This window comes from Sus scrofa, chromosome 13, assembly GCF_054392235.1.
Source record: "Sus scrofa isolate SSC_HxYL_T2T_F1_AM1 chromosome 13, Sscrofa_HxYL_maternal_Yorkshire_Landrace_v2.0, whole genome shotgun sequence".
Taxonomy (NCBI): domain Eukaryota; kingdom Metazoa; phylum Chordata; class Mammalia; order Artiodactyla; family Suidae; genus Sus; species Sus scrofa.
This window is the reverse complement of record NC_139395.1, coordinates 162,234,642-162,262,583: the sequence shown is the minus strand read 5'-3', so window position 1 is coordinate 162,262,583 and position 27,942 is coordinate 162,234,642. Positions and strand designations below refer to the sequence as shown.

Below are 27,942 nucleotides of genomic sequence, written 5' to 3'. Positions count from 1 at the left end.
CTGTTGTACACCAAAGTGACCCAATCACACACAGTTCCCTGTGCTATACAGTAGGGCCCCATTGCCCATCCATTTCAAATATAACAATCTGTATCCCGAAACCCCAAATTGCCATCCATCCCATTCCCTCTCCCCTCCCTGCTGGGAACCACAAGTGTGTTCTCCTCGGCATGATCTGTTTCTGTTGTGTAGATGGGATCATCTGTGCCATATTTTGGATTCCACAAATAAGTGATATCATATGATATTTGTCTTTTTCTTTCTGGCTTACTTGACTCAGCATGAGACTCTCCAGTTCCATCCATTTTGCTTCAAATGGCATTAGTTTGTCTTTTTTATAGCAGAATAATATTCCATTGTGTATATTACCACATCTTCTTAATCCATTCATCTGTCAATAGACATTTAGGTTGTTTCCATGTGTTGGCTACTGTGAATAGTGCTGCAAAGAACATAGGGGTGCATGTGTCTTTTTGAATGAATGTTTTGTCTGCATATATGCCCAGGAGTGGGATTGCTGGATCATGTGGTAGTTTTATATTTAGGTTGATGAAGTACCTCCATACTGTTTTCCTTAGTGGTTGTACCCATTTACGTTCCAGCAAGAGTGAAGGAGGGTACTCTTTTCTTCACACCCTCTCCAGCATTTGATATTTTTTGACTTGTTACTGATGGCCATTCTGACTGGTGTGAGGTGGTACCTCACTGTAGTTTCGATTTTGATTTATCTATTAGTTAGTGATGTGGAGCATTTTTTCATGTGCCTGTTGGCCCTCCTGATGTCTTCCTTGGAATAATGTCTATTTAAGTCTTCTGCCCATTTTTCAATTGGGTTGTTGGGTTTTTTTGTTGTTGTTGTTGATGAGTTGTATGGGTTTTTGTATATTTTGGAGATTAGACCCTTGTCTGTTGCATAATTTGCAAAGATTTTCTCCCATTCTGTGGGTTGCCTTTTCATTTTTTTAATGGTTTCCTTTGCTGTGCAAAAGCTTTTGAGTTTAATTAAGTCCCATTGGTTTATTTGTGTCTTTATTCTAGGAGGTGGATCAAATATGATGTTGCTGTGATTTATGTCAAAGAGCGTTCTGCCTATGTTTTCCTCTAGGAGTGTGTTTTCAACAGAAAAGAGATATTGAGAAATAGAAATGTCACCACAGTGTATACACAATATTGTAATGCCCCCCCAAGCTGTTCCGTTGGCTCAGGGTAGAAGCATGTTTAAAGCCAAGGATTCCAAACAATGCCCTTCTCTATTTCACAACTGAATGCAAGACTGAAAATAATAAATAAGCCTATCACTGGCATTTCATTCTGTTCCAAGCATCACCACTTGAATCTCTATGCTCAATTCCCAGTGTCCCAGCATCTTACTTCACATAGTGAAAAGCTACAGTGAGCAAAAGATCTTAAAACTAGACAACTTACACAAGGAATATATTTGAAATATAGGAAAAGAGAAAAATAGACTTACCAAGGTCTCTTGTAGCAGCTGAAGTCAGCATGGGATCTGAACTCACAAGGATAGCTGAAAATAATAACCATGGGGTAGTTTTCAGAAATAATTTATTCACAGATGCCAGATACCAAAGAATTAAGGTATAATTAATCAAAAAGCCAGGAACTGTAATTAAAAGTATCTGCAAAGAAATTTTACAGGTAGAAAAATCAGATTGCAGTTGTATTCCATTTTTAAAAGCAGATAATCAGGATATTGGGGATGTAGAATTACATTCAGTCCATCAAAGTGAAATTTTAAGTTACCTTATTTAACAGCTATGTGCTTTTAACTCTGGATATAAGGGACAAATATTACAATGAGAGTCTTAGGACCTAAGACACACCAGTTATAGGAAATACTCTTGCAAGACATGTTTTTATAATATTTTCTTAGCCTTTTTGATGAAAACTCCATCTTGTCCTTCCATACTTTGTCCTGTCTTCCTGCTTGACAAACAGTCACGGTGATGGTAAATGACTTAAGCCTAAGAACAAAGACCTAAGGGGATGAGTTTTTCTGCTGAATGAGGACATAATACAATGGTCTGCACCGGACCTGTGCAGAATGGCACGCCATTTGCACAAGCATGATATGTCCTCTAAAGAATAAGAGAAAGAGGAACCTCATGACCAAGTGGTTTATGAGTGGTTGTTAACAGAATATGCATTAGAAAAGAGAACCAAGGTGCAAACGTAGGCACACAGGGTTGCCACAAATAGGCATGCCCTTTTGCCTAAGCACAGTGAGGATTCTCTGAAATGCTATGCATAGATAGCTAACTCAAATGCTAATGATTCGTAAATGCCTATAGTTTAGAGTAAAAAGTTTAACCATTTACCAGCTAAGTGACTTGTAAAATTATTAAAAAACCTATATCCTGCACCTACAACCCCCTTTTTCGCTTGACATAATCCTCAAGAGCACAATAAAACCAGTGTGGTTTCTTGAAGCAGGGCTCTTGGTCCCTGAGAACTTGAGTCCCCCGGTTCCCACCTTTACTTAAGATAAATGTCTCTGTGTCTTGTTTTATGTTAACTTTTTTTCCTTAAGTTCCATAGCACCCGTTCTTCAGCCCCATCCTGCTGAGCTGGTCTCGGCAAAATACGATATTATAATTTAAAAGGAAATTTTATACAAACTACTATATATAAAATGGATAAACAACAAAGTCCTACTATATAGCACAGAGAAACATAACAGAGAATAAAGGAACTTTTAATTTTTTTGATAAGGCCATTGAACATAGATGCTTATGTGTAAAGGTATATGCATATATACAATATATATACTTACACACACACATATATATACACATATTTAAAGATGCATGAAAATTGAGAGATAGCATATTAACATGGAAAAAAACCACAAGTTTAGAAAGAAGGTACAGGATTTCCTGTCACGGTGCAGTGGAAACAAATCCGACTAGGAACCATGAGGTTGCAGGTTCGATCCCTGGCCTCACTCAGTGGGTTAAGGATCCAATGTTGCTGTGATCTGTGGTGTAGGTCACAGACGCACCTTGGATCTGGCGTTGCTGTGGCCGTGGTGTAGGCTGGCGGCTACAGCTCCGATTAGACCCCTAACCTGGGAACCTCCATATGCTGCGGGTGCGGCCCTCAAAAGACAAATAAAAAAAAAGAAAAAAGAAAAAAAGAAAGAAGTTACAGAGGAGGGGAAAAAAAGAGAAAACAAAATAATAGAAAGAATGTATAGAAATGGCAGAGGACCAGAAGGAAGATGGGAAGAGAAATTCTGTTATTCAAGGACAGGAACTTGGCCTTCGGCCTTCCCACCATTGCCTCCTACTTTCTCTTTTTCTACCTGTGGTGGCTATTTATTAAGATTTTGTTACCAATGGACTTGGGAAAATGTGGTGATTCTGGCTTAAAGTACCTATGAGAATTCACATTGCCTCCTACTTTCTCTTTTTCTACCTGTGGTGGCTATTTATTAAGATTTTGTTACCAATGGACTTGGGAAAATGTGGTGATTCCAGCTTAAAGTACCTATGAGAATTCACATCTACACCCCCATGTTTACTGTAGCATTATTTACAATAGCTAAAATATGGAAGCAATCTAGATGTCCATCTACAGATGAATGGATAAGCAAAATCTGATATATGTGTGTGTGTGTATATATTCATATATATCAAATTCTATATATGGTATAGTATCAACCATAACAAAAAGAAGGAAATCTTGCCATTTGTGACTATATGGATGGATCTTGAGGGCATACACTAAGTGAAATAGACAGAGAAAGGCAAAATATCATATGACTTCTCTTATATGTGAAATCTAAAACAACAACAACAACAAAAAATTCATAGATATGGAGAACAGATTGATGGTTGCCAAAGACAGGCAGTGGGTGGGATGTGGGAATGGTGGTGTGAAAAGGGTAAAAGGGATTAAAAAGTACAAATTTCCTGTTATAAAATAAATAAGGCATAGGGATGTAATATACAATATGGTGACTATAGTTAACAATAATCCATTTCATGTTTGAAAGCTACTAAGAGAATAGATCTTAAAAGTTCTTATCATGAGAAAGACAATTTGTAACTTTGTGGGGTGGTGGACGTTAACTAGACTTACATTGCTGATCATTCTGAAACACATACAAATATCAATTCATTATGTTGCACACCTGAAACTAATATAATGTTATAAGTCAATTATGTCTCAAAAGAAAAACAAAAAAAAAAAGGATAACTATAAGAAATTCATGGAGTTCCTATAGTGACTGAGCTGTTAACAAACCCGACTAGCATCTATGAGGACATGGGTTTGATCCCTGGTCTCGCTCAGCTCAGCGGGTTAAGGATCCAGCATTGCCCCGAGCTGTGGTGTAGGTCGAAGTTGCGGCTTGGATCCCGTGTTGCTGTGGCTTTTGACCCCTAGCCTGAGAACCTCCATATGCTGCAGGTGCGGCCCTAAGGAAACAAAAAGACCAAAAAAAAGAAATTCATAATGATGTTGAAAAAAGTGCTCTTACTGCCAATACAAAATAAAAACAGTAATATAAAAGAAAGATGGATTTTTATGACTAAACTTTATCATTCTTCCTTAATTATTTCCTTAGAATTTCAGTAAGAAAATTAAAGACATGCATCATTTGGGGGCTTTCCATGGAGATTACTAATATATCCTCTGAAAAGATTTACCAATAAACAGAGCCACCAGCAGTATAATTACTGATCACTTCCACTTAAAAAAATTCTCCAGAAAAGTAAAATCAAATAATAACCCCAGATTTCCATCTCAACTTTTGTTACATCAGAAAAATCATATATTTTTGTAATGAAAAAAGCACAAGTTTTCACTCTCTTATTTATTACACATTTATTCACCACCTGCTATGCAATGAGGAGTTGCAGTAGGTACTAGAGAAATATAAACCCAAAATCAGTTAATAAAAAAAAATAATTCAGGAGTTCTCATTGTGACTCAGCAGGTTATGAACCTGACTAGTATTCATGAGAATGAGGGTTCAATCCCTGGCCTTGCTCAGTGGGATAAGGATATGGCTTTGCCATGAACTACAGTGTAGGTTGCAGATGCAGCTCGCGTTGCTGTGGCTGTAGATTTGGCTGTGGCCTGCAGCAGATCCAATTCCACCCCTAGCCTGAGAACTTCCATATGCCATGGGTGCAGCCCTAAAAAGCAAAAAAAAAAAAAAAAAATTAGAAGAGCTAAAATATTAAAACTTATCTTCTGATTATTTTGCTCTTTTATTTGTACAGCGATATTCATACAGAATGAGTTGGGTCTGGACTCTGACTCAGGAGGCCTGGGTGCTAGTCCTGAGTGATTTGGTTAAGTTACATAATCATAGATTTCTAACCCAATCTTAGAATTAGCAGGACAATGATAGCATTTATATGGCATTACTGAGGCCTGACACTATTGACAAGGAGTTTTTGGTGGTTAAAGCTTGACAGTAGCATCAGGATGGTGAAAGAAAATCAAGTCTCCTAGGTAATTTACCTCTAGGATGGCTGAATTCTCAATTTAAAGTTTGGGTGATCAAGAGAATTATATTACTAACAACTGTTCAGAGAAACAAATTAAAATGAGGCTTGGAAATAGAAGGACTCAGGGTCAGGAGGCCCAAATCCTTGTTTTTCCACCAAATAGCTATTGATACCTCAATAAATCAAATGGTATATTGTTTGCGAAAGTGGCTGCAGTAATTCTGCTCCCTAAATCCACCACATTGAGTAGTTAGCTCCCATGCTCACTTTGTGTTAGTCTTGTGCTTCACTTTGGCTAAAAGGAGCAAGAGCAAATATGATGCAAGTAGAGACTTGAAAAGTGGGGAGAAGGAAGGGGTAGGGGCAATATATGGGTAGAGGATTAAAAGGCACTAAATACTATGCATAAAACAAGTTACCACGAAATATTGTACAACACAGAGAATAGTCAATATTTTGTAATAACTATAAATGAAGAGTAATTTTTTAAAAATGTGAATCACTATATTGTACACCTGTAACTTATAAAATATTGTACATCAATTATACCTCTTTAAAAAAAATTGTTTTTAAAAGCACTGGCAAATTCAAGCCTTCCCTCTCCCAGATGTCTAAGACTCTGAAAGCACTGGTGAAGAAGCTTGGAATAATTGCCTGGATCATGAGATATATGCATCATAGTCACACCCATTGCCTATAGCCAATACTAACAGTAGCAACCAAAAGACACATGAGTGGTCATCTAGCTTATTCTACTTCAGCTGACCCCTAGATGAATGCAGACAGACTCAGGAGACAGCTCAGCAGGGAACACCAGAACCAGCTCAAACTGTATTTCTCTTCTTTTCAATTTCATTTCTTTTGTCCCTTGTTTGAATTTCATTTGCCTGGACTCTTTTTAAAGAGTAAATTATTTTCAGAGTTTTGATTCTAATGTATTTTAGGTAATGGCCTTATGCTTACAAAATTGTTTTGATTACTCTGAAATAAATACACATCTTGCTTAAATCTAGAATATTTTTCCAAATGTCTTGAGGGGCTCAAAAAACATGATTAGGTTCGATCCCTGCCCTTGCTCAGTAGGTTAATGATCCGGCGTTGCCTTGAGCTGGGGTGTAGGTTGCAGACGCGGCTGGGATCCCGCATTGCTGTGGCTCTGGTGTAGGCCAGTGGCTACAGCTCTGATTAGACCCCTAGCCTGGGAACCTCCATATGCCTTGGGAAGTGGCCCTAGAAAAGGCAAAAAGACAAAAAAAAAAAAAAAAAAAAAAAAAAGAAAGAAAAGAAAAAAATCATAATAGTTTGTGAATTGGGGGTTATTGTTGTTTCTGTGAGTATTCTCTCTCCCTCTCTCTCTCCATATATGGGTGTGGAAAGTTTCAGAAGGTGGGTATTTAAAACATGATTTTTATCAACAATTTCCTTTTACTAGACCTAGTATATTTAATAGTTCTCTGATAGTATCTCTGAGTTAAAATTATTGAGTTAAAATTATAACTAGCTTTAGGTTCTTTCAGTCAAATTTTTTTGAATTACTTTTTCCTCCATAATTTCTTTCCTGGGACTTCCCAAGGGGCTCACAACATCATTTCTTTTCTGAGTCTTCAACATGCCAAACAGTTACCAAGATGTGGTTTATTCACTAAAATATAAAGCTTAATTTACTTCTCCCACACTTCATACTTTTTCCTTGTCTTCTTTGTTTTATAATTTGGAGTAATATTTTTAAATTTTTGAATATAAAGGGCAGTGGCAAAGATGGGGGAGTAGAAAGACCCTGAGCTCACCTCCTCCCGCAGGCACATCAAAATTACAATTACAAAGTAGCGGAAAAGATCTATAACTGAAGGTATCAAGAACCATGACAACCCTAGTGCCCATCAACAGATGAACTGATAAAGATGTGGCATATATATTCAAAATAATACTACTCAAGCCACCAAAAAACAAAAAACAAAAAAAGAAATTCTGCCATTTGCAGCAATGTGGATGGACCTAGAGAAAATTATGAATAGTGAAATAGGTCAGAAAAGACAAATAATGTACAATATCACTTATGTGTGGAACTTAAAAAAATAATACAAAGGAATGTACATGCAGAAACAGAATCAAAGATATAGAAGACAAATTAGTGGTTATCAAAAGGGAAAGGGAAGAGGGGAGGGACAAATTAGGTGTATGGTATTAACAGACTCAAAATAGTGTGTATAAAATAAATAAGACGTATTGTATAGATAGCACAGGGGCTTAAAGCCATTATCTTATAATAACATAATGGAGTACAATCTCGAAAAATAATGAATCACTACATTGTACACCTGAAAGTAACATAATATTTTAAATCAACTAGACTACAAAAAAATAAAAATGAAAAGAACAAACCCTGAGATGGATAGAAGGGGCAGAGATAGGGTAGAGTCATACCCGTACCCACAGCAAGTGAGCCACAGTTAGGAGGACTGTTACAATTGCAGAGGTTCACTGCATGAAGATGATTCATCCAGAACACTTGGCTTTGAAGGCCAGTGGTATGAATGTACAGTGTGGGGAATATAGTCAATGACTATGCAATATATTTTATACAGAGACATATTGTAATTAGACTTATCATGATCATTTTGAAAAGTGTAAAAATATTGAATCTCTATGTTGTATAAAAAGAACTGATGTAGTGGTATAGATCAATTATATTTCAAAAGTGAACATGCAAGCAAACAAACTCATAGGAAAGGAGATCAGATTTGTGATTACCAGAGGCGGGGCGCGCGGGGGGGGGGGGTGCCTACAAGAGGGAGAATTGGATGAAATCAGTCCAAAGGTACAAACTTCTAATTTCAAGATGAATAAGTAGTAGGAATGTAATGCACAACATGATAAATATAAGTGACATTGCTGTATGTTACATATGAAAATTGTTAAAAGAGTAAATCTTAAGAATTTCATTACAAGAAAAAATATTTTTTTTCTATTTCTTTAATGTGGTATCTGTATGAGATGATAGATGTTCACTAAACTTATGATAATCATTTCACGATGTACACAAGTCAAATCATTATACTACACACCTTAAACTTATATAGTGCTCTGTGTTGACTATTTCTTGATAAAACTGGGAGAAGAAAAATGATCCTGTAAAAATTGAATGTCCATATGAAAAAGTAAAATGAATCTGAACACTCATATCATATAAAAAAGTGAAATCAAATTGGATCATAAATCTAAACTAAAATCTAAAACAACTAAACTTCTAGCAAAAAAACACAGGAGAAAATCTTAGTAACCTTGGTTTAAGCAAACAATTTTCTAATAGGACATAACAACATAAATTCTAAAAGAAAAACTGATGAATGACTTCATAAAAAGCAAAAACTTTTGGGAAGAAGAAACTACAATGGTACCAAAGCAGAGACTTAATCTTTTTGATTGTGACTCTAAGTCATACATGGCAGACAATGAAAGTGTTATGTAAATATTGACAAACCTGCTAAAAACAATACCTAATGGATTTTTAAAATCGATTTAATTGAATACAATTTATCTTGCTTAGGAATGACTTTTGAAAATAATGTCTGTACTAGTCTGCAAATTTTTTCACCTGGCATTTATTTGAGACTTTAATAATTAGACTATAGAAATGACCTCCTACTTTTCCTGAGTACTAATTAATATTTAAATGACATATGCCATATGGAAACGACAAGTAATGAGAAAGTCTTTTTACACGTACCTGATAACTTTGCAAATGACTATCTGTGCTAAAAATCATGTCAATATTTGGGCTGAATTTCTGAAGTATATCAGATGAAATTGAATCATAAAGAAAAAAAAAATGGATCAGGTGTTGTCTTTCTGAGGCACTGGTGAAGGAGTGACTCCAAAGAAGTTCGAAGAGGAGTTCCCATCATGGCTCAGTGATTAATGAATCTGACTAGGCACCATGAGGTTATGGGTTCGAACCCTGGCCTTGCTCAGTGGGTTAAGGATCCAGCGTTGTCGTGACCTGTGGTATAGGTCACAGATGTGGCTTGGATCCCATGTTGCTGTGGCTCTGGCATAGGCTGGTGGCTACAGCTCCGATTACACCCCTAGCCTGAGAACCTCCATATGCTGCAGGTGCGGCCCTAGAAAAGGCAAAAAAAAAAAAGAAGTTCGAAGAAATTTTCTAGGGTTATAGCAATTTCTATATCTTGTTTGGGTAGTGGTTATGCAGGTATACATATTTGGATAGTGGTTACACAGGTATATATAACAGATATATTCATCAAACTATATGCTCAAAATGTATGCGTAACTACTGCATGCAAATTATATCTCAATATGTTGCTTTCTTAAAATGTAAAAAAAAAAACTGAACATAGGTAACACATAGTAGTTCATGAGTGAAAAATATTTTTGAAAATAATACTTCTTACCTGCCAAAATAACTTGTGGAGCAGGTAAACATCCATGTCAAATGCAACATTGAAGATAATTACTGGTGTAAATAGATCAAAAAATAAATGTGGTTCTATCCATTGTATGGCCTCTACATATTGTTGGACCTAATAACATAAAAACTTGTTATTTTCTCATTTATTCATTGGTCTATTAGCATGGAATATATGTCAGACACTCCTATCTCTAGCAAAATATAAAAAGATACATGACAATATAATAAGTGCTAAAGTTTTAACTATGTTGGACTTTCAAATTTTCCACCAGATCATTGCTAACTGGAGCAAAGGTTAAAGGAAATCTTTATGCCTATTTTATTTTTTTTAAAGAACAGATATAGGGGGCACATTGACATAAGTACTAAAGGATATGTAGGAAATTTTCAGACATATAAGAGAAAGAAAGAGATTTCAGGTAGATGGACCATGATACACAAAATCCACAAAGGAGTAAATAATAGGATCAAATTCCAGAAACTGCATAATTAGCCATGGCTTATATAGACGTGTATGGAAAAATAGTAAGGATAGAGACTAGTATGTTAATGCAGTTCATGACATAGTTAATGGGGCTTACCATAAAGTATTTTATTGATATTTGTAAAACCTATTATGGACATCTGTAACCAACCAGGACCCTAGGTGGCCTTCTTGGGACAGACCCCTCCCTCATATATCCTCTGCTTTAGTGCCTCTCTGAAGTTCCTAGATAACAGTATTTGATTCACAATTCCTGAGCTATTTTACTAGATGCCAAAACTATAAAATATTCAAGCTCTCTAAGCTCAGATTTCTTCTCCTGTAATGTAACCTATTGTGTATGCAGGTTTCATCTTGTCCTCTTTGCTTCTCCCTGTGGAGCTTATGGAACAGGGACAAGAAAATGCAGAGGAGTTCCTGCTGTAGCACAGTGGGTTAAGAATGTGACTGCAGTGGCTTGGTTGCTGTGGAGGTGCGGGTTCACTCCCTGGCCCAGTGCAGTGGGTTCTATCTGTCTTTGCTACAACTGTGATGTAGGTCACAGCTGTAGCTTGGATTCAGTTCCTGGCCTGGGAACTTCCATATGCTGGGGGTGTGGAAGGAAAGAAAGAAAGAAAGAAAGAAAGAAAGAAAGAAAGAAAGAAAGAAAGAAAGAAAGAAAGAAAGAAAGAAAGAAAGAAAGAAAGAAAGGAAGGAAGGAAGGAAGGAAGGAAGGAAGGAAGAAAGAAAGAAAGAAAGAAAGAAAGAAAGAAAGAAAGAAAGAAAGAAAGAAAGGAAGGAAGGAAGGAAGGAAGGAAGGAAGGAAGGAAGGAAGGAAGGAAGGAAGGAAGGAGAAAGAAAGAGAGAGAGAAATAAAGAGAGAGAAAGAAAGAAAGAAAGAAAGAAAGAAAGAAAGAAAGAAAGAAAGAAAGAAAGGAAGGAAGGAAGGAAGGAAGGAAGGAAGGAGAAAGAAAGAGAGAGAGAAATAAAGAGAGAGAAAGAAAGAAAGAAAGAAAGAAAGAAAGAAAGAAAGAAAGAAAGAAAGAAAGAAAGAAAGAAAGAAAGAAAGAAAGAAAGAAAAAGAAAGGAAGGAAGGAAGGAAGGAAGGAAGGAGAGGGAGGGAGGGAGGGAGGGAGGAAGGAAGGAAGCAAGGAAAAGAAAGAGAGAAAGGAAGAAAGAAAATGCAGATACTCTGGCTTCTGCTGTTGCTGTGAGTTATAAAGTCCCATGTCTTTTGCCAGGACCATGAAAATGTGGCAAGCTAACATATTAGACTGAAAGTTGAATAAAATCTTAGGCTTTTCACTGTTTGTGACATATGGGCTCTTCCTTTAAAGAGTTGTTGTTAAATACTAAGATTTCTAAGTACTTAAAATCACATTTATGTCAAAAATCATATGGCTATAAAACCTGTTCATGACAAATGAGGCTGTACTCTGCATCTGGTTTTTGTACAGATATGTGGTTTCCATTATGTTTTTTAACATCACTGGTTAAATTTCTTTGGGAAAGTCAATCATTTCCATACACATTTCCATTTAAATACTGATAAAAACTAGGCAGGTATTGACAAACTACTGCTCCTGTGTGAAATCTAACTCATGCCTGATTTTGTAAATACAGTATTATTGGAATACAGCCATGCCAATTTGCTTATGTATTGTCTATGGCTAATTTTAAACTACAATGGCAGAGCTGAGTAGTTGTGACAGGGATCATATGGCCTGTATAATCTAAAACATTCATTATATGGCTTATTACAGAAAAAATTTTGCCACCAATCCCTGGCTAGAAGACTATTTACTCTGTTAGTAACGCATTCTATATGACTTGTGGTAAGCATATTCTCTGTCCTCCACCTGCCTCCTGCTCTTCCCATGCTAACAGTGTAGTTGCCTTGACTATACAGTTTGCTTTGTTCCTCAATTCTAACTCTATGTAAGAGGTTCAATGTGGTTTCTTGATATATTTTAAGCCAGGGACACTTAGAGTGGCCTCTATTCTTATGAGAACCCCATGAAACATTGCTAAGGCAATAGACTGGTTCAATGTCAGAACTGTCTTACTATTAGAGTACTGTATCAGAAGCTCAAAGTCTCTCTGGGCTTCTATCCTGTTACTAATTTCTTGTCTAAGGTTTTGAACTTTGCTTAAATACCCAGCTATTCACACTCCCAGGAGCTGTACTCATATTGAATCAGGAGTACTGCATTTCAGACCTAGGCTCCATTTTGACTACAGTTAGCTGGATTTCAGCTCTTTCGTGTCTGGTTCCTTTTTTCTACACAGCTAATCTGATGTTAGCCACATCGCAAGCATCTATCAACTGGCAGAGCATGAGATATGTTTATAAATTTTCTTAAGCCATCTTTGTATTTGTATGAATCTTAGATACACTCAGATATATAAAAACATATTTAGTATACATACCCGGTCAGATGTAAAACTTAACATTTCAAAACTGCATCCAATTAAAAATAATATCACAGGGAGAGGAACAGGAAAGTCTTTCAAGTGTAGGTTCAAAAATGCTGCAAAAATATGTCTTTATTGAAAAGCAATGAAATGCCACATTTATAGAACTTTGATATGATTTTTTTTTTCTTTTTGGACACACCTATGGCATGTGGTAGTTCCCAGGCTGGGGATCCAACCTGCATCACAGAATTGACCCAAGCTGCAGCAGTGACAAAACTGGATCCTTAACCTGCTGAGCCACAGGGGAGCTCCCTGATATGATTTATTAATACTAAGGACAATGAATACTGCTCCACCACTTACTTGTTATATTCCTGTAATTGAAACCCTCTCTTACACTTAAGCATGTAGAATCAGTATAATTGGTAATCCACTAAATTCATGCTTTACCTCGTTTATGAAGTATATCATTTCCTTAGACTCTTTAGTAAATATTGCTAGCAACCATTGGCTCTTGGGTTGCTAAAAAAAATTTATAGCAATTTTGTACATGCTATAAATCAGATATTCATTTCTTTAGCAATCTTTCAATGAAGGATTAATAATAACTGAACTTACAGGAAATACCCTGGCTGATTCCCAAGATAACAATGAGGAGTTAGAATAATAATTTAACAATGAGAAAAACTACCTATTTCTAATTACCTACTACCCATCAGAAAGCCTATAATGAATAATTAACTTTGTTTAACTTTGTTCATCATTTTTTTCAAAGTGCAATGAGCAATAGCACAGCATTCCCTCAGTATAATGTTTTCTGATTCTTTGTAATACTATTCCTAATCAGGTCAAAGAATGCAAAAAATGTGCTTTCTTTTGATATCTACAGGGTTCTTTTCTTCTCATAAAATCTGGGCATAATTTATCATTTGGACAAAACCTAAGGGACCCCCAGCAAAATGATAAAAAGGAATTGAATCATCCAGAAAACCTATCACTTTAAAAATTCTTTGTCCAAGTGAAGAAAGCTGTGGGACAGCTATCTTTAAAGTATGAAGGAAGGAGTTCCCACTGCGGCTCAGCAATAATGAAACTGACCAGTATCCGGGTTTGGCCCTAAAAAGACACACACACACACACACACACACACACACACACACACACACAAATAAAATATGGAGGAAACCATAGTTGATGATATTGCAGGTAACAGTAAAATCCCCTAACCCTTGATTTTCTGCTTAATTGCTTCAGTTCTTCACATTGCACATCTAACAATGGCCTAGCAAGTAAAAAAGTATGAATACTTTGATCTCAACCAAGGTTAAGAACATGGATCAGATTCGCCATGTTTCTTCTCAGGGGCAAATTACTGTTGGAGTCATTTGATTGAAAAACTTGGGATACAGGTATGAATTTAGAAACAAAAATCTAATTTCCTATTATTGCTACTTTCCTTAATTCTATATGATGACATTTACAAAATATATCCACAGCATACACTTAAAAAGAATTATACCTACCTCCGACTGTACAGATCAAAGACAATATTAGAATGATTTCAGGGAGTTCCTTAGAATTTGTCATGAACATATTCCTGATAAATTCCTGCCATGTGCTAGTAAGTCCTTTTTTAAATAAAGTGGCATTAGAAGCAGGGGAATCCATCCTGTTGTTTCTCGCAGGCTGTCTGAATCCAAATCTTATGACTCTCTCTGCAAACTCACCTAAGATTAAAGGAAGGTAAAATTTGCCTTTTGATAGACTTCTAAAGCTTCTCTTAAAAAATCCATAAAAACCCTATATCTCGGAGTTCCCATCGTGGCTCAGGGTTTAACGAATCCGACTAGGAACCATAAGGTTGCGGGTTTGATCCCTGGCCTTGCTCAGTGGGTTAAGGATCCAGCATTGCTGTGACCTGTGGTGTAGGTGGCAGACGTGGCTCAGATCCCGCATTGCTGTGGCTCTGGCTTAGGCCGGAGGCTACAGCTCCGATTAGACTCCTAGCCTGGGAACCTCCATATGCCGCAGGAGCAGCCCCAGAAAAGGCAAAAAGACAAAAAACAAAAAAAAAGCAAAAAACAAAAAACACCCCTATATCTCTCCTTAGTTATTTCTAGTGATTTTTGAGGCTCTGCCATATTATGGATGCCTCCCTCTTCTATGATGTTTTCTATTTAAATGAAATAGAAAAGATACAACCCCAAGTGCTAGAAACTAGCCAGTGTTATCCTGTGACCTTATGATGCCAAGCACTACTCAGCTATTACTATCCAGTATCTACCCCCACCGAAAAGAGAATTTTTTCCTCTAACCAGTCATCAGAACCACAAGCTGGTGCAGGTTACTTAGCTCTAGAGACAACCACTGGGCGATTTGCCCTCAGCTTATCTGAACCTCTGGAAGCATGTTCTGGCAACTATTCCAAAGTGGGAGATAGTAGCAGGAAAAAAATATTCTGCTCTCTTTTGTTGTTCCATGAAGACAGAAATTAATAGACCATGATTATGTTCAATAATAGCCTTCTTTCATCTCCTTTGAGATACTGATGGGTCAGGTTTTCTCCAAATTTTATATATATTTTATAGCCCAGGAACCTAAGAAAAATATTGAAAACAAATGATTTAAAATGGGGGCGAGGGAAGTTCCTGTCATGGCACAGTAGTTAACAAATCCAACTAGGAACCTCTGAGGTTGTGGGTTTGATCCCTGGCCTCACTCAGTGGGTTAAAGATCCAGTGTTGCCGTGAGCTGTGGTGTAGGTCGCAGATGAGGCTCGGATCTCACATTGCTGTGGCTATGGAGTAGGCCAGCAGCTACAGCTCCAACTGGACCCCTAGCCTGGGAACCTCCAGATGCTGCAGGTGCGGCCCTAGAAAAGACAAAAAATAAAAAAATAAAAAATAAATAGGGGGGAAATTCCCATGTGGCTCAGCGGTAACAAGCTTGACTAGTATCCACGAGGATGAGAGTTCAATCCCTGGCTTCTCTCAGTGGGTTAAAGGATCCGGCATTGCTGTGAGGTATGGTATAGGTTGCAGACACGACTTGGATCAGAGTTGCTGTGGCTGTGGTATAAGCCGGCAGCTGTAGCTCTGATTTAACCCCTAGCCCGGGAACCTCCACATGGGGACAGCTCTAAATAAATAAATAAAATGGGGGGTTGTTACTTGTTCCCATTGTTACTTTTCGGAAGAGGAACCACAGGGCTCTGATGCATCTTGGTTGGATGAAATAGGTAATTAGCTGCTGTATGCCAATCCCCACTTGCTTTCCATGGTGAGGAAAGTTTTGCATAGCAGTCTTAAACTTCAAGCAGGGAATTCTTCCAGTTCTGTCTCTCATAATATTTACTTAACATTTTCTAGTGTCTGCTATTAGCATCTCATCTGGCCACCTTGCTAAGCAATCAGTTATTACTAAACTTCCTCTCATAATTCAGCCAATGTCTTTTTTCAGTTTCATACTTCATATACATATGCTTTCTTATATGCTCCTTTTTGATTATAAAATAATTTCAAAGAAAAATAAATGAATACATGCCTATTGATGACATTTTGGAAATAAATATGTAAACAAACATTTCAAAAGCAGAAAAAAAATTATGCATGTCATGTCATCTAGTTCTCTTAGATGTTTTATTTACGTAGTTGGGTTCATCCTTATAAAATCATTTTTTAAGCTTTTCACCAGTTGGTATCATATCACCAGCATCAAAGAGTATTGCAAACACAGTTTACAGATGTTGTATTGTTTTAGCACTGAGGTAAAAGTGCCAACTCTGTGGTCAGATTGCCTGTGTGCAAAGGCCTGATGGTCTGCTGTTTGCAAGGTGAAAGACTATGGGCAACTTGCTGTTGACCTTAGTTTTCTAATCTGTATATTTTCCTAGTCTGTGTAATTTCTCTCCCTGTGTTTATAATTGTATTTAGAATTATCTGGGGAGCTATGATTATACTGGTGTCTGAGTCTTTTCCTCAGGGATTCCTATTTAAATCAGTCCAGGTGGCAGACTGGTCTCCCCAGGGGATTTTAATATGAAGCTAAGGTTAGCAACCACTGCAGTTCACCCAATTCAAAGGCAGCATTGCTCACTTCTTTTTCAAACACAGCATTTTTTCAATATTCTTGAATCAGGTTTTTTGAGAGGGTATCAGTGCGCTTCCAGCAAAGATTCCAGAAACACATCTGTAGTTGACAAGTTTGGTTTATTATACGTCTCAGTGAGGGAGAACATTCACCCTGGTGAACTGTGTGCCTGTGTGCATCCGTGTGTGTGTGTGCATCTGTGTGTGTGTGTGTGTGTGTGTGTGTGTGTGTGTGTGTGTGTGTGTGGAAGGGACAAGGGCAGGGGTTTAGAAAAAAGATGTTAGAAAAAACTAATTATGGAGCTGGGTAATTTTGGAGAGGGTCTAAGGAAGTGAGCATTTACTGCAACACAGGTGCTGTCAGAAAGCAAGAACAATTCTGTGATTAGGTATCTCAATAAATCTATAGGGAAAGCAGACTAGAACAGGGATAAATCTGTGATAAGTACAGAAGCAGCAGACCCTCACTTTAGATGAGGGATGGGATATTTGGTACTGTGTGTCTTGCATGGTGACGTGTTTTTGCCTCAATTTATCATGGTCCCAGAGTGACTGCATCTGATGTAGATGTTCTGTGAGATTGTCCAACACAGAAGCACTGCGAGCATCAGTCCAGCTTGTGGTAATGCTGAGGGAGACCTAGCTCTGAATGTCAGACCACTTCCCTGATGTCTAGGGGTTGCTTTGTTTGTATGTTTTGTTTTTCCTCAAAGGATTTCTATATTCCTTAGTCTCACTTTTACATGTCAAAAAGTGGAAGTAGACCAGGGCTTTTTTTTTTTTTTTTTTTTTTTTTTTTTTTTTTTTGTCTTTTTGCCATTTCTTGGGCCGCTCCCGCGGCATATGAGAGGTTCCCAGGCTAGGGGTCTAATCAGAGCTGTAGCCGCCGGCCTACGCCAGAGCCACAGCAACACGGGATCCGAGCTATGTTTGCGACCTGTACCACAGCTCACTGCAAGGCTGGATCCTTAACCCACTGAGCAAGGGCAGGGATCGAATCCACAACCTCATGGTTCCTAGTCAGATTCGTTAACCACTGTGCCACGACGGGAACTCCCCAGGGCCTCTTGATAGTAATAGAAGTGCTAGAGCAGAACAAGCTCAGCTATCCATCTAAGACAGAGATTCTCAACCTTGGTTACATATTGGAATCACTGAGAGAGTTTAAAAAATAGATGCCTGGGTAGCACCTCAGAAGTTAATTGTTCTAGGGTGCAGCCTGGGTATTGTGGACCTTAAAAGCATCCCAGTGATTCTAATGATAAGCCATTATTTAGAAGCACTCCTCAAGGAGAAATCTGTGCCATTCAGGAAGAACATTGTGATAGACTGGTGGTATTTCTCTCAGTAACAAACTGTTTAGGAAAATACAGTCAGTTTCACTTATTAATTTTTCCACTATTACTCCAGGACTAAGCATCCTGGAACAAATCAGACTGACCAAAAAAGTCATAGTTAGACATTCCTATATGCTCTCAGAATTTAATACAGTTAAGAAACTATTGTTTTCCAAACTAAAAGTGAGGATCCAAATGTTTTTCTCATTTCTAGAAGGTTCTCTGAAAACTTTAATAAGTGTTTACACATTCAGTCCTAATAAATCCCTTTCACAAAAGAATAAAATTACTCCAAATTTAATTATCCTTTATCTCTTGAACTTGATCATATATATCAAGTTCAACAGAATTTCACAGTCTGGCTGTGAATATGTGAAAAATACTCAGTTTGGTTTCTTCAACCTCTACTCTAAATTCTCCTAACAGATCTTTCTCCCAAGAAGTGATCTTATATTAAGTTACCACATAAACGCAAATGTTACTCTAGTTTGATACTTTAAAAATATGGGTAAAGAAGTAGCAGTTTAGATTAAACAGATTTTCAATATAATTAAAACTTTTCCTCTCATTACATTGACTTTTGACAATTTTGAATAAGTTTATGAGTCCATGTCTCATTAAGAAAAAAATACTGGTTTGTCTTGAAAGTGCCACATAGTTTTCCTGCATTAATTTTTCAGTAAATTAGCTAATGCCTCCAATTTCTTTCTGTGTGTAGTTAAAAAGTGTCATCTCAAAAATGGCATGTGGATATGTCCACAACGGCCACCTTTGGGAAATTCTCTTTCTGAGGGAGTGGATTCACTCTGTCCCCGAAAATGGGAAATTTTTCTTCCTTTTAATCACTACATTTTACTGGAATTAGGTGACAGAAGTATCCTGAAAAGGGCGCTGTGGGCTCCCAGTAATCTTCACTAGCTGCAAAGTGCTTAATGATTTATGACAGATAAAGAACTGGGGTTGGATTGTCTTAGAAAACTCTCCTACCACACAGCACAGCAGCGGCTTACTCACAGACTCTGAAGGTGGGCAATCAGCTGTCCTCCTAAGGCTTCTTCACTCAGAATGAGCCCTTCCTCCCTCTCAGCTTCGTACACCTGAGGGAATTCACCGTGGCACCATCCTGCTTTCCTCTCAGGGCTTCAAAAAGCAAAGGGAACAAACACCGGGCAGGTGAGCAGTTGGAAGTTGATATGGGAAGTGTAATGGAGGAGCGGCAGGGACCGAGGGGCAGAAATTCAGACTGAGAAGCTGGTTGATCAACAAAGTTCTTGATTGGCTCCATAGGAAAGGTAGAAACTACAAGAAGGAATGGCTGGCTGAATCTGTAGCTGGAATACTGAGGAGTGCTTGTTCCTCTCTAATGAGAGGCTGAGAAAGAAAGTACCAGAGGAGAACAACTTTCTGAAGGGGAGGCTAGAGGAGGACTCACCATCCACAGCTTCGGGAGGAGCATTGTGTAATATGTAAGTGATAAGCTAAAGCTAATTAACCTTTCACCCCAGAATAGCCACAACCAACTGCAACCTTACTGACAGTTACTTGCTCTAAGCCCCGCCCCTGGTCTTCACCTATTGGCTTAGGATTTGCAACCCCCAAATTGATTGGCTGACAAAATACAGTCCTAGAAGGCGCTCTCAAGCATTTGCTGCCCTTGCACATATATGGCAACCTTTGAAGTCTTAAGGCCCTGGTTTGTTTGTTTTAAATAAACAAGACTGGAAAGCAACCTCTAGAAATTGTATTGTTACACCAATTTAAAGCATAGGAACAGTAGATTTCTGGCAAAGATCCAATGGGCACTGTTTTTCCAGAATTCTAGTAGGAGTGAGTTTCCTGGATAAGGTAGAATGATAGAGATGTTGCAACATGAGGATGTGGGTTGCTAGGAGGTCTTTGTGTATGTGTGTATGTATGTGAGAGAGAGAGAAACTATTCTAGCCATGTAGGAGAATGCAATCAAGACAAACAGGGAAGGCAGATTTTAGCTTCTGATTCCTTTATCTGAGGAAATTTTTAGGAGTAATGATAGACTCATTTCTTTTTCTAAACATAATAAGAAAAGGATATTTTCATTGCAATTACTTAGTAGCATTATCAAGAGACAATTTTTTGAACTTCGATTTTAATTTTTTGACCAGGCCCACAACATGTAGAATCTCCCCAGCCAGGGGTAGAAGGCTGCACCACAGAAGCAACCTGTGCCACTGCAGTGACAATGCCAGATCCTTAACTTGCTGTGCCGCAAGAGAACTCCTGAGCCATTTTTTGTATTCCCACTCTCATCATAAATATTTGGGGAGAAAATTTGTAATGATTTTGAAATATAGGTGCTTATTTGGCATATGTGATTCTTCTTTATAATTCTACTCATACAAAGCCTCTGAAGCCATTTTGATGGCTACAAAAAGGAATGTGCAGAGCAGAGAGGTCAGAGAGTGGGGAAATGAAAGGTGAACCCATTAGATGGAAGTAAAAGCTAAAGAATCACTGATCAGATGACCCTCCTGGCTGTCAGAGAAGCATTCAGAGCCTTCAGATGTGGACTTGTAGTGGCCATAATATAATAGACTTTGTTGAAGGAAATTATCTTCACAAAGTTGATAAGGTAAATCCACTTGGGGGATGGCCAGTCAAAGGAAACTAAGTAAGACTTTTAAAAGTGATAAAGTTTGCATACTGTTTTAATGAAATAAAAGTTAAGACTTTTTTCTGAGTATAACATTTAGATGGAAATATTAAGTATCACAGACAAGGTGCTTTCTATTAGAGCTAGAATTAAATTAGTAAATAAAGCAATCACTATCTGTTCACTTGTGAGAAAGATATTGACATTTATTTTAAAGTTATTTTATTTTAATTTTTGTTGTTTCATCTTTTTCTTAAGTCTCACTTAATTCCACCACAATAACAGCAAGGAACAGGTAACCATATTGGTTTATTTTTTCTTTTCTTTGATTTATTTGGGTGGAGTTCAGTGGAAAACAAATAGTCATGGTTTGCTTCTATAGTATCAACTATGAATGATCATATAAAATTCTCTCTTAGAATGTTTTTGCTGCTGTGTCCCATGGATTTCGGATTTTTTTTTTTTTTTTTTTTTTTTTAAGGGCTGCACCCATGGCATATGGAAGTTCCCAGGCTAGGGGTTGAACAGGAGCTACAGCTGCAGGCCTATGCCACAGCTACAGAAATGCAGGATTTGAGCCATATCTGCAACCTACACCACAGCTAACAGCAATGCCAGATCCTTAACCCAGGCAAGGGATTTATTTATTTTATTTTATTTTTGTCTTTTTCTAGAGTCGATTCCTGCGGCATATGGAGGTTCCCAGGCTAGGGGTCCAATTGGAGCTGTAGCCGCCGGCCTATGCCAGAGCCACAGCAACTCGGGATCTGAGCTGCGTCTGCAACCTACACCACAGCTCATGGCAACACAGGATCCTTAACCCGCTGAGCAAGGCCAGGGATTGAACCCACAACCTCATAGTTCCTAGTCGGATTCGTTAACCACTGGGCCACGACTTAAACCCTCATCCTCATGGATCCTAGTGTGTTGGTTACCACTAAGCCATGATGGGAACTCCTTGGATAATTTTTGTCTCCAGATATTTTTTGATTTCTTCAGGGATCCATTGGTTGTTTAGTATCATATATATTAGCCTCCACATATTTTTGGTTGTGCTTTTTTTTTTTTTTTTTCTGTATTTGATTTCTAGTCTTAAGGCATTGTGGTCAGAAAAGATGCTTGTTATGATTTTAATTTTCTTACATTAACTGAGACTAGTTTGTGTCCCAGAATGTGATCTATCCTGGAGAATATTCCACGGACAGTTGAAAATAATGAGTATTCTGTTGCTTTTAGACAGAATGTTCTACAGAGTTCTATTAAATCAATCTGGCTAAAGTGTCATTTAAAACAAGCATTTACTTATTGATTTTCTGTCTGGATGATTTATCCATTGATGTAAGTGGGGTGTTAAAGTTCCCTACTACTATTATGTAGAAAATTTTCTCATGTCTATAAATTTTGCCTTATGTATTTAGGGGTTCCCATGTTGGATGCATGTATATTTACAATTTTTTTAATATTCTTAGCCCGATCCTTTGATCATTATGTAAGGTACTTCTTTGTCTCTTGTTACAGTCTTTATTTTAATATCTATGTTATCCGATGTAATTATTGCTACCCTGGTTTTCTTTTCATTTCAGTTTGCATGGAATTTCTTTTTCCAACCCCTCACCTTCAGCTTATAGGTGTTTTTAGTTGTACAGTGTGTCTCATGGTGGCAGCATATATACATACTTCGGTTTTGTATCCATGCAGCCACCTTGTCTTTTAATTGGAGCATTAAGTCCATTTATAGTTAAAGTAATTATTAATAGACATGTACTTATTGTCATTTTGTTCATTGTTTTGGGGTTGTTTTGTTGTTCTTTTGTCTTCTTTTGCTCTCATTCCTTATGCTTTGATGTCATCTTTAGGGTCTGGTTTGGATTCCTTTCTTTTTTGTATGTGTTTATCTACCATAATTTTTGTTTTTTAGTTATCATGAGGTTTATATATAGCAATATATATATGTGCACATGGTTAAGTTGCTTATCTTTTAAATTCAAATGCACTTTATTTTTATTTTTGGGCTGCACCCACAGCATGCAGAAGGTCCCAGGCCAGAGATCAAACCCATGTCACAGCAGTGACAACACTGGATCCTTAAGTGGCTGAGCCACTAGGGAACTCATCAAAAGCATTTTAACAACTCTGCATTTTTCCTCACCATGCTTGCTGATTTTGACATATTTTACATCTGTTTTTGTGTGTGTGTACCTCTTAACTACTTGTTGTGGATATGGATAATTTTACTACCTTTGTCTTTTAACCTTCCTTATACATTTATATGTTATTGATTTACTGCCTTTACTGTATATTTGCCTTAACCAATGAGATTTTTACTTTTGAAATTGGCCTGTAAGTTTTTATATTTCTAGTTGTGACTTTCTTTTACTGCTTAGAAAAGTCCATTAAATATTTATTGTCAAGCTGGTTCATGATGCTGAACTCTTAAGCTTTTCTTATCTATAAAACCTTTGATCTCTCCATTGACTCTGAATGAAATACTTGCTAGGTAGAGTATCTTATTTGTAGGTTTTCCCCCTTCATCCCTTTAAATATATCATGCCACTCCCTTCTGGCCTGCAGAGTTTCTGCTGAAAAGTCTGCTGGAAAAAAAAATGGAGTTCCTGTTGTGGCTTAGTGGCTACTAGTATCCATGAGGATGAGGGTTCAATCCCTGGCCCTAATCAAGGGATTAAGTATCCAGCATTGCCATGGCTGTGGTGTAGGACAGCAGCTACAGGTCCAATTCAACCCCTAGCCCGCAAACCTCCATGTGCCTTGAGCATGGCTCTAAAAAGACAAAAGACAAACAAACAAAAGTCTGCTGACAGTCTTATGGGAGTTCCCTTGTTTGTAACATGTTGCTTTTCCTTTGTTGCTTTTAATATTCTTTCTTTATCTTTATTTTTGCCATTTAACTTACAATGTGTTTTCTTTGTGTTTCTCTTTGGGTCAGTCCTACTTGGGATTCTCTGTCCTTTCTGGACCTATATCTGCTTCCTTTCCCAGGTTAGGGATGTTTTCAGCCATTATGTCTTCAAATATGTCCTCTGTCCCTTTTTTTCCCTCTCTTCTCCTTCTGGGACCCATTTTATGCAAATTCTAGTATGCTTGATGTTCTTTCAGAGGCCTCCTAACCTATCATCATTTCTTTTTGCTCTTTTTTTTTCTTTTCAGTGTCAGTGATTTCCACTATTTTGTCCTCCAGCTCACTGATTCATTCTACTATATTATCTAATCTAATGTTGACTGCTTCTAGTTTATTTTTTATTTCATTATCATATTTAACTCTGTTTGATTCTTCTTTATATCTTCTGACTCTTTGTTAAACTTCTCACTGTATTCGTCTACTTTTCTTCCACGTTCTTTGAGCATCTTTATGATCACTACCTTGGACTCTTTATTAGGTTAGTTGCCTGTCTTCACTTCACTTGATTCTTCTTTTTGTGTTTTTTATCATGAGGATTATTTCATCTGTGGCTTCATTTTGCCTAATTTACTTTTTTAAAAAATCTACATATTTGGTAGGTTGGTTACATATCCTGACCTTGAAGAAATGGCCTTATGTAGGAGATGTCCTATGCCACCCAGCAGCACACTTCCCTTTGGTCACCAGAGATATATGCTCTAGAGATACTCCCTATCTGGGCTATATGTGTCCTTCTGCTATGGCAGGATGACCTATAGGTGGTATGCTGGATATGACTGGCCCCTGGTTTCATTGGTTGCAGACTTTCCTTGCAAGGAGGCTCCAGGCCACTAGAGGGCAAGATCAGGTCACAAGATTGCTGGCTGCAATGCCCCAGGAGGTCCGTGTGTAGTGCCGGTCTATTGGTGCACAGAGATCAGTCTGGGAATGGTGTGATGGTGCTAGCAGTCCCCCATCTATTGGCTTGCTAGTGGGTAGGTTTGATTCTTAATGTGGCTGACTATTATAGTTGTCCAAGTTGTCTTGGATCTGGGCTGGGGCCAGGGGACCCCAGGGATGGAGCTGCTGCTGGGTAGATGAAGTTGGGTTCCCAAGTCTCTAACCATAGGATGCTGAAGGTCTCAGCTGGAATAGGCCTGCTGGTAAGCAGGGCTGGTTTCTGACATGGCTGGCTGCAGTATCTGTCATGTTCTGAGCTGGTGTTGCCTGCTGATGGGTGAGACCAGAACCTGGGGGTCAGGGGGTGGCTGCAGATCTTCTGAGGCCCAGGAACTGATGCCTCCTGGTAGGTGGTCCTAGGACTACTGCAAGCTAAGTAGTGGGTAGAACTGTGTCTCAGAGTCTCTGACTGCAGAACTTTGGGTTGCAGGGGTAATGCTAGTGTACTGTTGTTTAGGGCCAAATCCAGGGACCTGTGATGGACAGGGACAGATCCCGAAGCAGCTGTGGGCTCAGGGTTATTAGAGCAGGGGGCCTACTGGTAGGTGCGGCTGTGTCTCAACTCAGTCATTTGTTTGTCTTAAGGTGGCCCAGTACTGGTGACTACAGGCTGATGGATGAGTCTGGGTCCTGGCACTAATAAACTAGAGGCAGGATTCCAAAATGGCACTTGTTAGCACTAGCGTCCATGTGGCAGAATGAGCTTCCCAAAATCACTGCTGCCAGTGTTTATGTCCTGGGACAAACCCCAGCTACATTCTACCTCTCCAGGAAGCTCTTCAAGATCAGTACATTGGTCTGACCCAGGCTTCTTTCAAAATACTGCTTCTTCCCTGGTTTCTAGAGCATGTGAGAGTCTATATGTGCCATTGAGGTGTGGAGTCTCTATCTCCCACAGCCCTTTGGCTCTCCTGAAAGCAAGTCCTACTGGCCTTCAAAGCCAAATGTTATGGAGGAATCATCTTCCTGGTACAGCACCACAGGGTGAGGAGCCCAATTTAGATCTTGGAGCCCTTGTTCCTTTGGGAGAACTTCTGAAATTGTAATTATCCTCCTTCTGTGGGTTGCCCACACCAGGGGTGGGGATCTTGACTATACCATATTTCCATTCCTCCAACCCATATCATTGCGGTTCCTTCTTTATATCTTTGGTTGTGGAAGATATTTTCTGCTAGTCTTCCAGTTTTTTCGCATCAGTAAGTTTCTCTGTAAATAGCCGTAATTTTGCTGTGCCTGTGGGAGAGGTGAGCTCAGGGTCTTCGTACTCCATGCTGGCTACTCATCTTAGCATTTTTAATATGCCTCTAATCTCTGTGGTTTTTTATAAAAAAATGGCTGTTAATGCTACTGAAAAACCTTTGTATATATGAATTTCTCTCTCTCTTGTTACTTCCAAGATTGTCTTTGATTATGTTTGATTATGACATGTCTTTGTGTGGATCTTTTTGTATTTTTTCTAAGTAGAGTTTGCTGATCTTCTTGGATATATAGGCTAACTTTTAAAAATTAAATTTGGAGGAGTTCCTGTCATGGCGCAGTGGTTAATGAATCCAACTAGAAACTATGAGGTTGCAGGTTCGATCCCTGGCCTTGTTCAGTGGGTTAAGGATCTGGTGTTGCTTTGAGCTGTGTCGTAGGTCACAGACACGGCTTGGATCCCTCATGGCTGTGGCTCTGGCATAGGCCGGTGTCTACAGCTCTGATTAGACCCCTAGCCTTGGAATCTCCATATGCCATGGGAAGCAGCCCTAGAAAAGGGCAAAAAGACAAATAAATCAATAAATAAATAAAAATAAAATTTGAAGTTTTTAGGCATTATTTTTGAAATATTCTTTCTATCCCCTTTCTGTCTGCCCTCTCCTTCTGGGACTGTCATTATGAGTATGATGGTGCTCAGACAGTGTACCACAGGTCTCTGAGGTCCTGTTCATTTTTCTTTAGTCTTTTGCCTTTCTGGTTTTCAGACTAGATAATATTAATTGATCTATCTCCAAGTTCATTGATTCTAACTTCTGCCTCCTCGAACCAGTTATTGAGCCCTTATAGTGAATTTTTCATTTCAGTTACTATACTTTCCTAATCCAGAATTTATATACATTCCTTTTCTCATTTTGTATCCCTTTACTAATATCTTATTTTCAGTGATACATCACTCTTAAATATTTTCATTCTTTAGACATAATTTCCACTGGAGTAATTTGCTGGGATCCCAGCAATTCTTTAAAATTACAATGCTCATAATGAAAGAATCAGGGGTGAAATTTTTACCTCAATAGAACTTCCTGTCCCCCAACACAGCAGCAGTACTTCTCACTGACTCAGAGTTTGTTGGTCATCTGATCCTAATACATTTTATTCACAATGAGTTCTCTGTCTGTCTCAGGAATGGCTCCCAAAACCAGAGGTAGTATATTCATAGTATCGGTTTCCATTTCTCTTTGAAAACTGAATGTTCTTTCTCATTAACAAAGGCAACAGTTCTCAGGTGGGGAGTGGACTTAGCATGTGGGCTTAGAAGATGAAATTTAGAGGAATGGTTTGTCTTAAGAGAGTTCATGGAAGAAATACCTCCAATACTTAGAGTCATAGGAAAGAGGTGAATATTGGTATATGGGGTGGGGGATGGCGACCATCCATGCCAATAGAGGCTTTTGTTTTCCTGAGACAGGAGCAGAGGGAGAAGTTATAAGAGGAGGAGGCAATTTTTATAGGGATATATGAACGACAAAATAGAAAAGAGATAGCTTAGTGCCTAAAATGTGTTCTGTGTGTGTACATATTGGTATGGTTTTTTTTTTGGGGGGGGGCACTGTGTGTGTGGGGGGTGGGAGATATAGGGCTATGTGTGTACTAACTGGAGGCTGGTTAAAGCTCTCACTCCTGAGAAGCTAGGTCCAACTGCTATTCTTTGAGAACAATGTTTGCCCCACCCAGGTCCTGTCCTTGGTTTCAATTCCCCACCCCGGGTGGGTTTGGCTAATTAGGTGTATTTCTGGGCAATTCTGGGTAAAGATCACTACTGGCAACTTGTAAAAGAAGACATATAGCCCAGAAGAAACTAATCATTAAACTAGCAATAATGGAAGTGCTGGAGGAAAAAAATATCCTCACCTCAAATGAATTGTTCATGTTAAATTATGCAGTGAACTGGTAAAGAATGAGCACTGCTTTTCTAGGATTCCAGCAGGAGGAAGACATTCTGGGGAAGCTGGCATGAGTTCATGTGTATAAAAAGTCAATAA

General features: G+C 38.3%; 1 protein-coding gene across 18 annotated transcripts in view; it reads right to left on the bottom strand.

Annotated features, from left to right (window-relative positions):
• The window catches only part of SLC9C1 (solute carrier family 9 member C1), a 193,736-nt gene that overhangs the window by 75,506 nt on the left and 90,288 nt on the right, over window positions 1-27,942 (bottom strand). For 5 of the 18 annotated variants that reach the window (XR_014824846.1, XR_014824848.1, XM_084991358.1 and 2 more), the window contains exons 1-6: window positions 19,648-19,739; window positions 19,230-19,355; window positions 14,314-14,517; window positions 12,803-12,903; window positions 9,893-10,021; window positions 1,472-1,637 (exon numbers count right to left, since the gene is read on the bottom strand). Coding sequence is in view for 11 of the 18 variants with exons in the window: in XM_084991350.1 (XP_084847476.1) it covers window positions 1,472-1,637; window positions 9,893-10,021; window positions 12,803-12,903; window positions 14,314-14,458 (541 nt within the window). In the remaining 7 variants the exon portion in view is untranslated. Of the gene's footprint in view, window positions 1-1,471; window positions 1,638-9,892; window positions 10,022-12,802; window positions 12,904-14,313; window positions 14,518-19,229; window positions 19,356-19,647 lie in introns of those variants that run through there. The other 13 variants (XM_084991352.1, XM_084991361.1, XM_084991355.1 and 10 more) reach the window with 8 other exon arrangements.